The 13,907-nt window shown below is 38.6% G+C and overlaps 1 protein-coding gene across 7 annotated transcripts in view; it reads right to left on the minus strand.

The window, feature by feature from the left end:
• Window positions 1-13,907, minus strand: part of FBXW2 (F-box and WD repeat domain containing 2) — a 32,125-nt gene that overhangs the window by 16,041 nt on the left and 2,177 nt on the right. For 4 of the 7 annotated variants that reach the window (XR_007478177.1, XM_033427319.2, XM_012532811.3 and 1 more), the window contains 2 exons: window positions 10,306-10,815; window positions 1,738-1,932 (listed from right to left, as the gene is read on the minus strand). Coding sequence is in view for 5 of the 7 variants with exons in the window: in XM_033427319.2 (XP_033283210.1) it covers window positions 1,738-1,932; window positions 10,306-10,815 (705 nt within the window). In the remaining 2 variants the exon portion in view is untranslated. Of the gene's footprint in view, window positions 1-410; window positions 502-1,737; window positions 1,933-10,305; window positions 10,816-13,907 lie in introns of all 7 variants that reach the window. The other 3 variants (XM_033427321.2, XM_033427320.2, XR_007478178.1) reach the window with 2 other exon arrangements.

Genomic DNA, 13,907 nt, shown 5'->3' on the forward strand with positions numbered 1-13,907 from the left:
CTGATACTACACGTAACTTATCTAGCCTATGCAGGAAAAACAGAACGTAAGTGGACCAACTCATATTTGTACTATTTACTGCAGTAAGATAAAACGTCAAGAGTATAAGCTGCAAAACAATACCCATACTCAAGAAAAGCCAGTGTAATGAGAAAAACAAAACAAAGATCTTAAAGGTCAGACTGAGCCATTCTCTCAAACTGTCTCATTTTCTTTAGAGCTCTATCCCCAGCACCTAAAACAGTGCCTGAGTATAGCAAGTACTCAAATATTTGTTTTTTAAATGCCTGCCAAGCTCTAAAGGAATACTGGGGACCCAAAGATGAAGACACTGCTCTTTTCTTTAAGGAACTCAGACTAAGTGAGGGGTGGAAGAGGAAGTCCAAAAAAAAAGATAAATAAATGTTTACCTCTTGCTAGGGAAACACCAAGGAGAATGACTAACTCTGCCCAGGGGTATCAGGGAGGACTTCAGGGAAGAGGCGATATTGGAGATGGGCCCTGAAGGATGAGTAGAATTTATCAAGAAAAGAAAGAGAATACTGCAGGTAGAGGGAACAGCAAAGGCATGGAGTTAGGTAAAGCCACAGCAATGTCCAGGGAACAGCAAAGAGGAAATTTTTTAGAACAGGGCTCTCAAAGCTGACCAGGTATAAAATCACCTGGAAGTCAATGTACAACCCTGGACACTGTGGAATATTACACTCAGTTTGATATATAAGTTCCATGTTAAGTCATATATCTTCAAAATATTAATTTCTACAACGAACAAGTGGTAGCAGAGAAGACTGAAGAAAAATGTACAGGATGACAAACAAAATGGGGGGGGACTCGGTTTTTTGCCACAAAACAGCTAGGTTTACATTAAAGAATTACTGAGTACCAGGTACGGTGCAAGGAATTCAGGACCTAAGTGTGAATAAGACACGCAGGATCCCTGTCCTTCTGGAGCTTACAGGTTGGTGGGGAAACAAGGTTATCATACTTACTTGTATTGATATGGTAAGTGTTAACACACGTATTGGGAAACCTACAGCAGAGAAACTCAACCTGTTTAGGGAGTACAGGAAGGCTGCTCATAAGTGTCTCAAGAGCATAGACTATGATTCTCAGGGGCTAATGCAGTGGGTAAAGGGCAGAAAGGAAGAAGGGAGCAGCTGCACAAGAGGCTGGGAACTACATCAACATGATTTCTGCACAGAGCTCCAAAATACAGTGAAGCAGAGGGAGAAGCTCAGATCTGAAGGGTACGTTCAAATGACCAGTTTTTTACAAACTAAGGCTGCTGTAAAATTATTGTCAACCAAGCTTCAATTTGATGTAATCTGTATAGTCACTCCAAATGATTTCCAGTCCTAATTCTACAAATAGAGTGGACTGAATTTACAAGTGTAGCACTTACTCAATTTGGAGGTATGGAATCTGATCAAAACAGAGGGGGTGACTGTTCAATAGGATATAAATGAAATAGGGGAAAAGAAGAACTGCCTCTCCTAGCATAAGGGTATAAAGGACATAAGAGTTAAAAAATGGGCCAAGGAAAAGCAAAATTAGGGGGAAAATTCCAAAAAAGAGTAACTTGAATAAAGGTATTAACTGTAGTGACTGAGAAAGAAATTGGGGGAAAGACAGGTTAAATTAAAAAACAAAAACAAAAAAGGGATCACATTCTTGGCTCCTGGCTTTAAGGAATGAGGGTAAAGTAGCTGTTGAAACCCTCGAAGAAAGGCAACCCACCCGCCCCCGTGTGCCCCCGGAAGTGCTGGGTCCTGGCTCCGGAACTCCATTCCCAGCAGGCCACAGTGTTGTCAAAGGAGCCTGTCACAAGCTTCTGCTCATCAAACTTCACCGCTGCACAAGTGTGGGTCTGGATGCCATAAACACACTGCCCTGTGCTCACATCCCATAGTTTTGCAGACAAATCATCTGACCCTTCAAGAGAAAAACAGGGAGGTTAGTAAGAAAACAAACACTAAAGAAGGAAAATCAATTCCCCAAACCATAGTATTCTTAAAGGAGAACCTTAACAGTCACCTCCTCTAGCACTCTCACTTAATAGCTGGGAAAACCAAAGCGTGGAGACAGTAACACAACTTGCTCTGGGTCACCAGAATACTGTTAACAGCCCTGGGACTGAATCCAAGCCTTTTGGTTTAGTCCTTTTCCCTTAACTTTCCAGGTTATAGCGTGGTGTTAGACTAAAGCACCCCTTGGTGCTTCCACTTGTAAATTCTCCCAAATTTTTGGCTATCATGAGCTCTCTGATTTAAGCTCAAAATGGTGGGTACCACCTATGACTGGATGTGTACACTTGCATGCCTGTCCATTACCCAACAATTCTGAACAAATAAAGAATGGTGAATAGTAAAGTTGTCTGCTGGAACATGTTCTACTCTAAGGCAAATCATAGATAAGCCTCCAATCACTGGTTAATTTCTGCAAAGACTAACTGCTAATTTCTTGAGCCATCCTGAAATATGTGAAGGAACTTCAAAGAAAACTAGACATAAATTATTCTCAGACGTTCACAACAACTCAACAAAGAGCTTGTAAAGCCTCTTAAGATTCTGCAGAAAAGAGGGTAGGTTTTACTTCTGCCTCTGATGAAAATATTATACTGATTATGGTGACAATTCAGGACTTTGTCTTAATCACATTTAAAATCCTAATGATGAACACATGTCTCACAATTTACCTGTATAAAAGTAAGAATAAGAACTGACAAAGAGGGAATTCCCTGGCGGTCCAGTGGTTAGGACTCTGCGCTTCCACTGCAGGGGGAACAGGTTCGATCCCTCATCAGGGAACTAAGATACCGCATGCTGCACAGAGCAGCCAAAAAAAAAAAAAAAAAAGAACTGACAAAGAAAAAACCATTCTGAAGCTACAAAAATGTAGTCCCTGTAATAAGGACATGGTATCTTGGAAAAGCACCAACTGATCAGTTTTCTAAAAGTTTAAATGACTAAATAAAATTAGCCACAATGCCACCTTTAAGGGTTGATCAAGAGCCACTGTTTCAGACAATGGAAAAATAGCTATCACTTATGAAAGAGGCAGAGCATGAATTTCAACTGGGACAAACCCTATGAGAGCATACTGAAATGAAGACTATATTTGTTGTTATTTTACTATTTAAGGATTCAGTTTCCTCTCTATAAAATGAAAGGCGAGATTTGGCTGGTGGTTCTCAATGGGCATATGAGGCATCAGAATCTACTGCGGAGCTTTATCAAAACACACGTGCAGGGCCCTATCTTCAGAGATTCTAACTTAGAACATCTGAGGTAGGATCTAATTACTGTAAAAGCTTGTTAGGTGATTCTAATGTATTAGCAATGCATTGAGAACCAATGATCTAGAACAATACCGTCCAATAGAAATATAAGGCAAGACACATACACAATTTAAATTTTTCTAACATCTACTTTAAAAAGTACAAAAAAAAGGGGACTTCCCTGGTGGCGCAGTGGTTAAGAATCCGCCTGCCAATGCAGGGGACATGGGTTCGAGCCCTGGTCCGGGAAGATCCCACATGCCACAGAGTAGCTAAGCCTGTGCGCCACAACTACTGAGCCTGCGCTCTATGAGCCCGCAAGCCACAACTACTGAGCCCACGTGCCACAACTACTGAAGCCTGCCCGCCTAGAGCCCGTGCTCCACAACAAGAGAAGCCACCAAACGAGAAGCCCACACACCGCAATGAAGAGTAGCCCCCGCTCGCCACAACTAGAGAAAGCCCACGCGCAGCAATGAAGACCCAACGCAGCCAAAAATAAATAAATTTATTTTAAAAAGTACAAAACAGGGAAAATAATTTAATATTTTTAACTCAGTATGCCAAAAATATTATCATCTAACATGTAATCAATATAGAAATTAATGAAATAGTTTACATTCTAAGTCTTCAAAATCCAGTGAGTACTTCCTATTTCACATCTCAGTTTGAACTAGCCGTATCTCAAGCGCTCAAAAGCCATACGTGTTGAGTGGCTACCACACTGGACAGCACAGGTCTAGATAATCTTTAAGGTCCTCTCAGCTTTTTGGTCCAGTTAGCATTTTGTGACTATATTTCTAGGAAGCAAAGCAGGAAAAGAAATCATTTCAGATCCTATCTTAGCTTGGTTCTGATTTATTGCCAGTGTTCAGCCAGGGTCTCATTCATTCATTCATTCAACCCATATTTAGAGAACTTGTGTGTCAGGCAGGGCTCTTGCTCTTATGGTGCTTAGTCTTCCTATGAAGACAAAAAGGCTAAACAAACAATAACACTTCAGTACAGTAAGTGGTGGGCAGTACAAAAGCCCATAGCAAATACAAGGGGGGGATAAAAGGAGAAAGCGCCCCAGGTGAAGCTCCACTGAGTTTACAATCGTGCACCTCAACATCGAGGTGTTCCACGAACATGCCTCAGGAGATGGAGCGACTGGCTCCACAGCTATATCCTCTACTCTGCTGTTAAGCCGGGCTGTGCTGTAGGACTGTTGGAAGAAGGAATTTCATGGCTTAAAAAAAAACCCCAAACTTTCAGGTATTAACTAGCTGAAATCTAAAGGATGAATAAAGTAATCAGCACCCTCTCCTCAACCGAAAAAAGCAGTATATGCCAGAGCTCAGCCAAAATTTCTGTAAAAGACTAGACAGTAAATATACGAGGCTTTTTGAGCCCTAGAGTCTCTGTGGTAATTACTCCACTCTGCTGGATCCAGCCCCTGCAACTCGTGGTTTACCAATCGCTGGAATATAACTATTAAAGCACCTATTAAATATCCCTATATATTACATAAATATACGTGAATAGGCATTGGGGTCGATTCATAAAGAACTACTTGAATCCATTCTAAAAGCTACCTAGGAATTATTTACAATGCTTGTCAAAATGCATTGCCTAAAACATGGACACTGATAACAGTTCGGTATGACTGGGAAATAGTGGCAAGGTTAGGCTGGAGAACTCGGTCGGGAGGATGTTTAACTATGACCTTATCTGCATTTCTGAAAGATCACTATGGCTGCATCAAAGAAAATGGTTTGAAGGGGAGCAAAACTGGAAGCAGGAAGGCCAGTTATAAACTAGGAGGGAGAATAAAGAAAACGCGGCCTATACATACAAAGGATTATTATTCAGCCTTAAGAAGGAAGGAAATTCTGACATACGTGACAACATGGAGGAACCACGGAGACATTATGCTAAGTGAAATTCAGTCAGTCACAAAAGAACGAACACTGTAAGATTCTACTCTAGGTATTCTAGGTACCTAGAGTAGTCAAATTCAGAGACAGAAAGTAGAATGGTGGTTGCCAGGGGCTGCGGAGGAGGGAATAGGGTGTCATTGATTAATGAGTACAGTTTCAGTTTGGGAAGATGCTAAAAGTTCTGGAGATAGATGGTGGTGATGTCTGCACAACAATGCACTTAAAATGGTTAAAATGATAAATCATATAGTTTACCACAATCTGATAAAAAAAGGGAAGGAGATTATCTAAATTAATTATTTAAACTAGTTTATATAGGAAAACACGAGGCCATTCAGTTTTACACCCTAATAAACATCAGAAAACAATCAGGTTGGGTAAAGAGGTTGTAAATGATACGGTGTAGAGGAAAGTGAAAGGGAACTAAATGTAGACTATTTTTCATTATATAAAAGGGGGAAAAAGCCCTCTCAACTCAGAAAACCATCTTTGATATAAAAATTACAGAGATGGGTAATGTAACAAAGGTAAGCAGAAAAATGAGCCGTAACCCAAACAGAGTAAGCTATCTTATCAAGTTAAGTTTAAATATTTAACTGGTAGAATCAGATCTCAGCTCTCAAACCACCCCTCTGAGTTATCTGACTCTGTTAACCAACTGAATAAACATTTACCAGTGCCTCTTCAAGTCAGGCAACTTTCATTCTCCTTCTTGAAACTCTCTTCATTACCCTTGTTTCTTTACCTCTCCCCTTTCTCTGAGTACACACTCAAAGGATCCTCCTATGCTATCTTCTCCTCTCTCCATCTCCTTTTAAAATTTCACTTACAGCCATAGCTGTGATGTGACTAACTCCTAAATCATTCTCTCTAGCCCTGAGCACTCTCCAAAGCTCTCACCCAGCATTTCCAGATACTGTGGGAATCTCCACTTAGACATCCAACTGAATTCAGTTCATCCCAAATTGAATTCCATCTATCCTCTTGAATTTATCCCTTCATTTTCTATTCTTTTACTACTACTACTATCTTCCTAGTTATACACGCAGCTAGAAGCCTTCAGCCATTTTTGAAATCTCCCTATTCCTTACCACATACCCAATTCATTGACAAATCCTGTCAATTCTATTTCAATAGCTGCTCTTCTCTGCAACTGCTACTTTTAAAAATCTCTACCCTGACTATCCTATATCTAGACCTATTTAAGCTCATCTAAACTGCAAGACTAGTCATTTAAATTGCAAGCGCAAGATGTGTCTATGTCAAAGGGTATCAACAGAATTAGTATCATCTCCTAGGGGGAACACTTCAGAAATTTCTAGGGTGGCTTCACTGTCACAATGAGAGGACATTACTGGCATCTACTGGGCAGAGTCCAGGAATGCTGGACATCCTGCAATGTTTGCAGAGCACAAAAAGAATCTGTATTCTGTATGACATTCCATAAGGCTCTGCCAGATATTTGTAAGTGAAAATCTTAGTTATCTGACTGAACCTAAAATCTGTTTTACAAAGAGTATCAGCAGTTTAACTGTATACCTAATTTTCTATGAGTGTAACTACCAGATAAATTGAGGAACGACGTACTTTCCTGGGAACTCTGCTAAGAGTCTTTCACCATTTGAAAAGATGGTGTCACAGATGATACAAAATACAACATGATACAAATGTGTGACACAAACACAACATTCTGCATTCACAGCTGTCATGTTCACAGTAATAGTACACATAGGTGTAAACATCTGATTACTTTACCACCTTCTAAGCCATGCTTGAGCACGTGTTCAATATGTATTACTTTAAATCACAGTCCTCTTATTTCTCCTCTGGATCAAAGTTTGGGTATTATATTGATTTTTAAAATGTGTACTTATAGATAAGTTACTTCCATGATTTTTACTTCATGATAGGAGAATACTGTAAAATATGTCATCCAAAGAGGACCTGGGTCTGACAGAAACAAGAAACACTAGCTTATCTGAAATGGAAAGCTCTGAACTCGGCCCTTTTTCTGCTCAAAAATCTTTCATAGTTTATAGAAAACTGTCCAAATACATGTTCCTGGCATTCCAGGCTTGTGAAAACACAGCCCAAGCCTATTTCTTCAGATTATACTCTAGGAGTCTCTCCCTAATTATATTCTAAGATTTCAGCCAACATGGGTTTTCTTTATTTTCATCCTCCATGCTTCATGCTTGGCCCTTTCGAATGCTGATATTCCTATTGGAAAGCCCTGTGTATCTCAACTCTCCAAAAATCTATACATTCTTCAAGACCCAACATAAACGCTGCTCTACTTTCCCAAATGGAAGAAATCATTCCTTCTTCTGAACAATTATATAATTTTATTCCCTCATACAATTCAACAGTATCACTTTTTTGGTTGGTCTCTCTTTTAATTAAGATATAATTGACATATAACATTATATTAATTCCAGGTGTGTAATGTAATGATTTGGTATCTGTATATACTGTGAAATGTTCATCACAGTAAGCCTAGTTAAATATATCATTTGATCATACCTCTTTTATAGCTCTCGTTTTTCCCATTCGAATGTTAAGCCAGAGGTTACAACACAGCCACTTATAGGTTGAATATGACCCAACCACAATATTTTAAAATTCTGAATAATACTTAAAAATTAATACTTTTTAAAAAAATGAGGGTATTTCACAAAAATTTAGACTTGGGGCTTCTCTTGAAAAGTCAGATCTGACAACTCTGAGCCTGAATCCCACATGGCAATAATTTACTACAGTGGAGCAGCAACTATCCACTTCAGTGTTTTCTTATTAGCCACAGTTCACACGGAGACCTTTACTTAATCAGGTTACCTTCCTGATCCCAGTGTGTACGTTCTCTGCAGAAAGAACTGCTCTAATTCAGCTATGCATGCCCTCACACAGTCTGTCTGTCACACAGTAGGCATTTTATAAATAAATACCTACTGAACAGCACAAAGCACAACAGTTTCCTTTCTTACCATTTCAGAAATAAGCGGAATAACTACCTCATTCAATCCATACCATGTTAATTTTTAGCATTATCGATCTTTTTGGTAATACTGTTTTATTGCTTGCTTAAGGGCTAATTTGAGAGTCACTGTAAATTTATTGCCAAATTCAGAATTTCCCAATTCAACCACAGTGAAAATACAAGCTCTTAAGTAACAAAGTGATACAAACACATGTTTAATTCTATTAACAAATATTTCTCACTAGTTAACAGTCCCAGGAATGCTGCTTTAAACTAATGCTTTGGATCATTTTCAATAAACAAAGCATAATTTTCCATACGCCAACCTGGTGAATTTAATCATACTAAAAATAACATAGCATATAGACCCACCTGGAGAATAATCTTAAAATGCACGGTTGGGTCCACAGTTATCTGCAGATATTAACTGTCCAGGTAGTTAAGGAATTCAGTGAATGTATTCCATTTACTTCTGTGACAAGTAACAGGTTTCACGGCATTTTAAATGCGAAGTTTAACAAGAAATTAAAAAAAAAAAAAGCTGGAATTGGTTCTGAAAATGAGTCAACTGCCAGTATTGACCCAAGTGTGAATAAATGCGAAGCTCAAAGGCAATACGGCATCTTAATCTTTAAAAAAAAATTACCTGCCGGTGATCATGACGCGAAAAGGATATTGAAAAGCCATCACCACAGCTGGAAAAGTACATCAAAGTGTAAAAGAACAAATGATGTTGTTCCAGTAATCAGGCTTTTTATAGGACAGGGAAAATAATGTAAGCACGGAGTAATTTCAGGATGGCAAACAAACAAAACCATGAAATGCCTTAAATTTAATGTTTATTTTATAAAACTGACAAAGTGTCTAGCATTTCAGAGAATGTCACCACGTGAGAAAATGTACATCCTCAATGAATAAAGAAATGCCATTTTAAAACAATATTGAGAAATCATACCTCTCTTAATTATTAAAAATATTAAAACTGAGTCTGGTAGGACTCTGAGGGAGAAGCAGGTTACTTTAGACTTTGCTGTGGGCATAGCATCAATCCACTGTATCTGGAAAGGACATTTAAGAGGAGCTAGAAAATTATTCATACGTCTGGATCTTGTGATTCTACTCTGAGGCTTCTGCCCCAAATAAATAATTCAAGGGGAAAAAATAATGCAAACAAAAATATTCATAAAAATAGAAACAACCTGAATATGCATAATACGGAAATGGCTAAATAATTATGATATATTTACACAAAGGAACAGTATATACTATTAAAAATGACAACTATGTAATTTAGGTAATACTCAAGTGTTTATTAGAAATCATCCTGGATGATTTCTAATCATCCAGAACATGGAGTATCCCTATACTATATATATTATATATGATGGAAATAAATAGGCATTGCTATCATTGGTTAAGAACTGCCTAGAGCCATTCTAAATTTTGCTTGAGAATTATTTACAACACCTATCCAAATGTATTGCCTAAAACATAGGCACTAATTATAATCACACATGTAGAAACACATGCCCATTATAATTGGAAGATACACATAATTCTAATTTTAATGATTACATTTGTTATAAAAAGTTACCTAACTACTTGCTTAGTTTTAAAATACCCAACTGTCTTCATTCCCATGCCCAAACTCTTCTAAATCTTCTCACCACAGGATCTTAGAGCAAGACAGAAATATCTCCTTTTCCATATTTTACAGACAAGGGAACAAACAGAGAGGTTATATAATTCTTCCAAAATGACCTATTTGCTAGGACTAGACAGCAACTTTTCTACTGTTTTTTCCCCTAAAATCATAGCTGATAGAAAAAAAAAAAAAACCCAACATGGAGGACTGTACATGGAAGAAAAGCACAGAAACAAGTAGAGCTTTCTGACACACATCACGTTTAAAAAAATGTCTGGAGCTTTCTTCTCATAAAATTTTATAAAAATAATTGTCTTCTCAGAGTGAAAAAGGATAAAGAGGAGAAAAACCAGTCAGGGATGGAGGGATAATGCCATTATAGATATATAATTAACAATTGCCATTCTCAAGCCTGAGGAGTATTTTGTTCTATTTGTAAGACTACACTCTATGAAATGCAAAAAAAAGTTCCAGGCTCTCTTACCTGTACAGAGGAGTCCATCTTTGTAGTAAAGTGCATACACTCTGGCACTGTGTCCAATTAATGATGAGGTCTCAAAGGCTTCATGGTCCTCCAGTTGCTTCATTCTCAAAATAGCCTTCAAATAAACCTTCTTCCAGTGCAAAGCGTCCTGAACAGAATCATCTATCTGCCAGCCCAAATTTTTACAGGCAGTCTGCCACACCTCTGTACAGGCACTTATCACCTTATTCCACTGTTTAGAGACGAGGCAGCATGTGAGTAAAGTCTGAGGATCGAGCCATTTTAACAAATAAAAACTGAGCTCCAGGGGAAGGAGTTTGAGGAAGTCCCGCTTGAGGAGAGTCTCCAGGTTATTGGAGAGATGCCTGAGCTGGACTGCCCCACTCAGACTAATCAGGTGATCCAGAGTTTCATTTTTCTGCAAGTCCGTCAGAGAAAGAAATGTAACAGAAATGTTATCAAGCCATGTCTCAAAGTCCTTTCTCTCCATAAGGTTATGGAAAAATTTACCTGTGGCACATCAAAATATTGTATTAGTTCTGCTCAAAATGACCGTTCAAGCAAGACTGCTAACAAATGAAGTATTAAAAATTAGTGTAAAAAACTTGGCATTACAACATTATGCTTAGTTACATTACAACTTTACAGTTAATACACTGTATTTATCTGAAAAATTTCCATGCACACAAAAGAAAATACATTTGTGAAATCAAACTTTAACAAATCATGACCTCAAAACATAACTCAATGAAATTTATGCTGGTGTGTGCGTGATTTGCTCCTTTTGGAGTCTAGCACATGCTACATGCATCTCCACAGTAAAAGATTTACAGAGTATTCATTCCTTATGAAACAGTGTATTCTATACAATGGAACCCCCATCAAAACCATCATAATACCATTTCCTTAATACACTCTATTTGGGCACTAAAATCACAAAAATAAGCACAAGGATGTGACAACCAGAAAACAAGTCTCCGGAGCAGTAATTTGAGACATTGGTCATCATGCTAGGTACAACGTGACCTGTTACTAGAATCACAGAACTGACTACTGGCTTTTGCAATAGATATTCAGGCAAAAAGGTTTGGGGAAGAAAAATAAGCAGATGCAGTAAGTTATACGGCTCATGTATTCTGGTTCTTCCACTTCCTTTATGGCACTGCTTGTTATAACGTGAATTACCAAAGGCCTTATCTGGCCTTACATAGTCTGTTTTTATAAGCCTCATATGAGCTGGTGACAGCTCTTAACCTCATGTACCCCCAGAGAGCCAGGAGGGTCCTGGAAGCCTGCACAAATAAGACAAATTAGTAACTCTGATGCTTAAAAAACACCCAAAGAAAGGGACCATCATCTTCACTTTGCCGATGAGGAAGCTGCAGGTCAGGGAAGGTAAGTGATTTGCCTACAGCCAACAGAGCAGACTGAAAGCCAGTGCTCTCAAGATCAGTACTCTTCTAAACACACCAAGTGTCTCTCTCTGAAGCCAGCTACCACCAGGAGAACTGCAACCTGGTGATAGAATCTGGGAGCACCAAGCCTGATTATATGCCACCTTCCCCTTTAGGGCTAGATACAACAAAAAAAATTTACAAGTATCCAGCAAAACATACTATGTCAAGGTGTCAACACACTCTTAACAACGGGGACTAAACTAACAGGAAGAGAACAAAAAATAAAGCAAATCACGTAAAAACCATCGTTCCCAAGATAGGCCATGTTGGTAGATATTAGTGCTGGGTGATGGGTACACGGAGGTTTTTTATTCTATTTTCATATGTTGAAACATTTCAATGATTAAAAAAAAGAATAAAAACTTTCCTTCTAATCTGATCCCTCAGTTTCCCATCAGATTATCATACTAATTTAAAAACTTTATGTCCAAATTAAGGGCTTCCCTGGTGGCGCAGTGATTAAGAATCCACCTGCCGATGCAGGGGACAAGGGTTCAAGCCCTGGTCCGGGAAGATCCCACATGCCACGGAGCAACTAAGCCTGTACGCCACAACTACTGAGCCTGCGCACCAGAGCCTGCGAGCCACAACTACTGAAGCCCGTGTGCCTAGAGCCCATGCTCTGCAACAAGAAAAGCCACCGCAATGAGAAGCCCTCACACCACAACGAAGAGAAGCCCCCACTCGCCGCAACCAGAGAAAGCCTGCACGAAGCAACAAAGACCTAATTCAGCCAAAAATAAATAAATAAAATAAATAAATTTATTAAAAAAAACCCTTTATGTCCAAATTAAGTTAGAAGAGGAAAATAAACTCCTTTCCATATATGTCACCTAGATCAAGGTTTACACAAATATCCAGATCTCATCGTCCAACTTTGTTAATGTTAAGGTATGTAAAAATCATTTTCATTAATTTCCCAATATCAAATTTGGTGGGAATGTTATTAGACAAAAAGCAGTCAAAGCAAATAAACCTCTTCCAATCACATCATCTGTTGTCTAATATTTTTGAACAGTGAATGGACTTTAACCCTCAGGGTTTGGGCTAGGTAGGATTTATTAATTTAAGGATTTACTTGGCTGCCAAAAAACGATGATTTGACCAAAAGTTTTATCAAGTTAACACAAGATAACAAGCCTCCTGGGACTTCCCTGGAGGTCCAGTGGTTAGGACTCTGCGCTTTCACTGCCAAAGGCCTGGGTTCGATCCCTGGTCAGGGAACTAAGATCCCACGAGCCACTCGGTGCAGCCAAAAAACAAAACAAACAAACAAAAAACCAAAATAACAAGCCTCCTCCTTTTTCTGTATCCTAACAACCTTTTATCTATAAAATTTCTGGAAAAGTTTTACTTTAAAAAAATCATTCACAGCAAGACCAAAAAAAAAAGTTTCTGTGGACATTCACAAAATGTCACAACAGCTAATTAGTTAATACTGGCCAATTAAAAACATAACCAAAACATCTGCCCAGGCATCATTTTTTACAGTGAAGAAGCAGGGGGGCTTCCTCTATCTCACCTGCACCGCCACACACACACAGTATGCCACAGGTCCATCACAGAAACGCTGACATTTATGTAAGACGAACTGTCATTTAAATGGACACAACGCAAGTTTATAATACCCGTGAAAAAGATATCATTACCAAATAACTAAGAGACATCATACAGCATGCCAAATCAATGTACCCGTGACACTACAGAGATTATGGGACGACTTTTCCAACGAGCACCTTTAAAAACCCAGCCATTTCTGATATTTATATACTCTCCTAACTCCTAATAAGAATTTTTCTTCCCACTCTTACATTAGAAATTGCCCTTTAAGCTACTGAACCCTTTACGGGAGGCTCTTTTCCAGTTCTTCATCTTTCACTGTCATGAAAAAGGAATCTTTTTAAAATAGAGCAGGCCCCATTAACTTTGCAGAATGCACTATTAAAAAAAATCAGCTTTTGTTTCTCTAAAAAATTGAACTGACTCTGGAGAGAACTTTCTTAAGGTCACAGGTCTAAACTGAACTCTTAGAGAGCCTCTAGGAATATCATGTACTGGCAGCAAAGGTCCCACGGGGAAAACTTCAGGAAGTGGGATTTCAATTCAACTGAAGGAGGAGCTTTTAAAACACCAGAGCTTTCCAAT

This window comes from Orcinus orca, chromosome 6 (assembly GCF_937001465.1).
Source record: "Orcinus orca chromosome 6, mOrcOrc1.1, whole genome shotgun sequence".
NCBI classification, from domain to species: Eukaryota; Metazoa; Chordata; class Mammalia; order Artiodactyla; family Delphinidae; genus Orcinus; species Orcinus orca.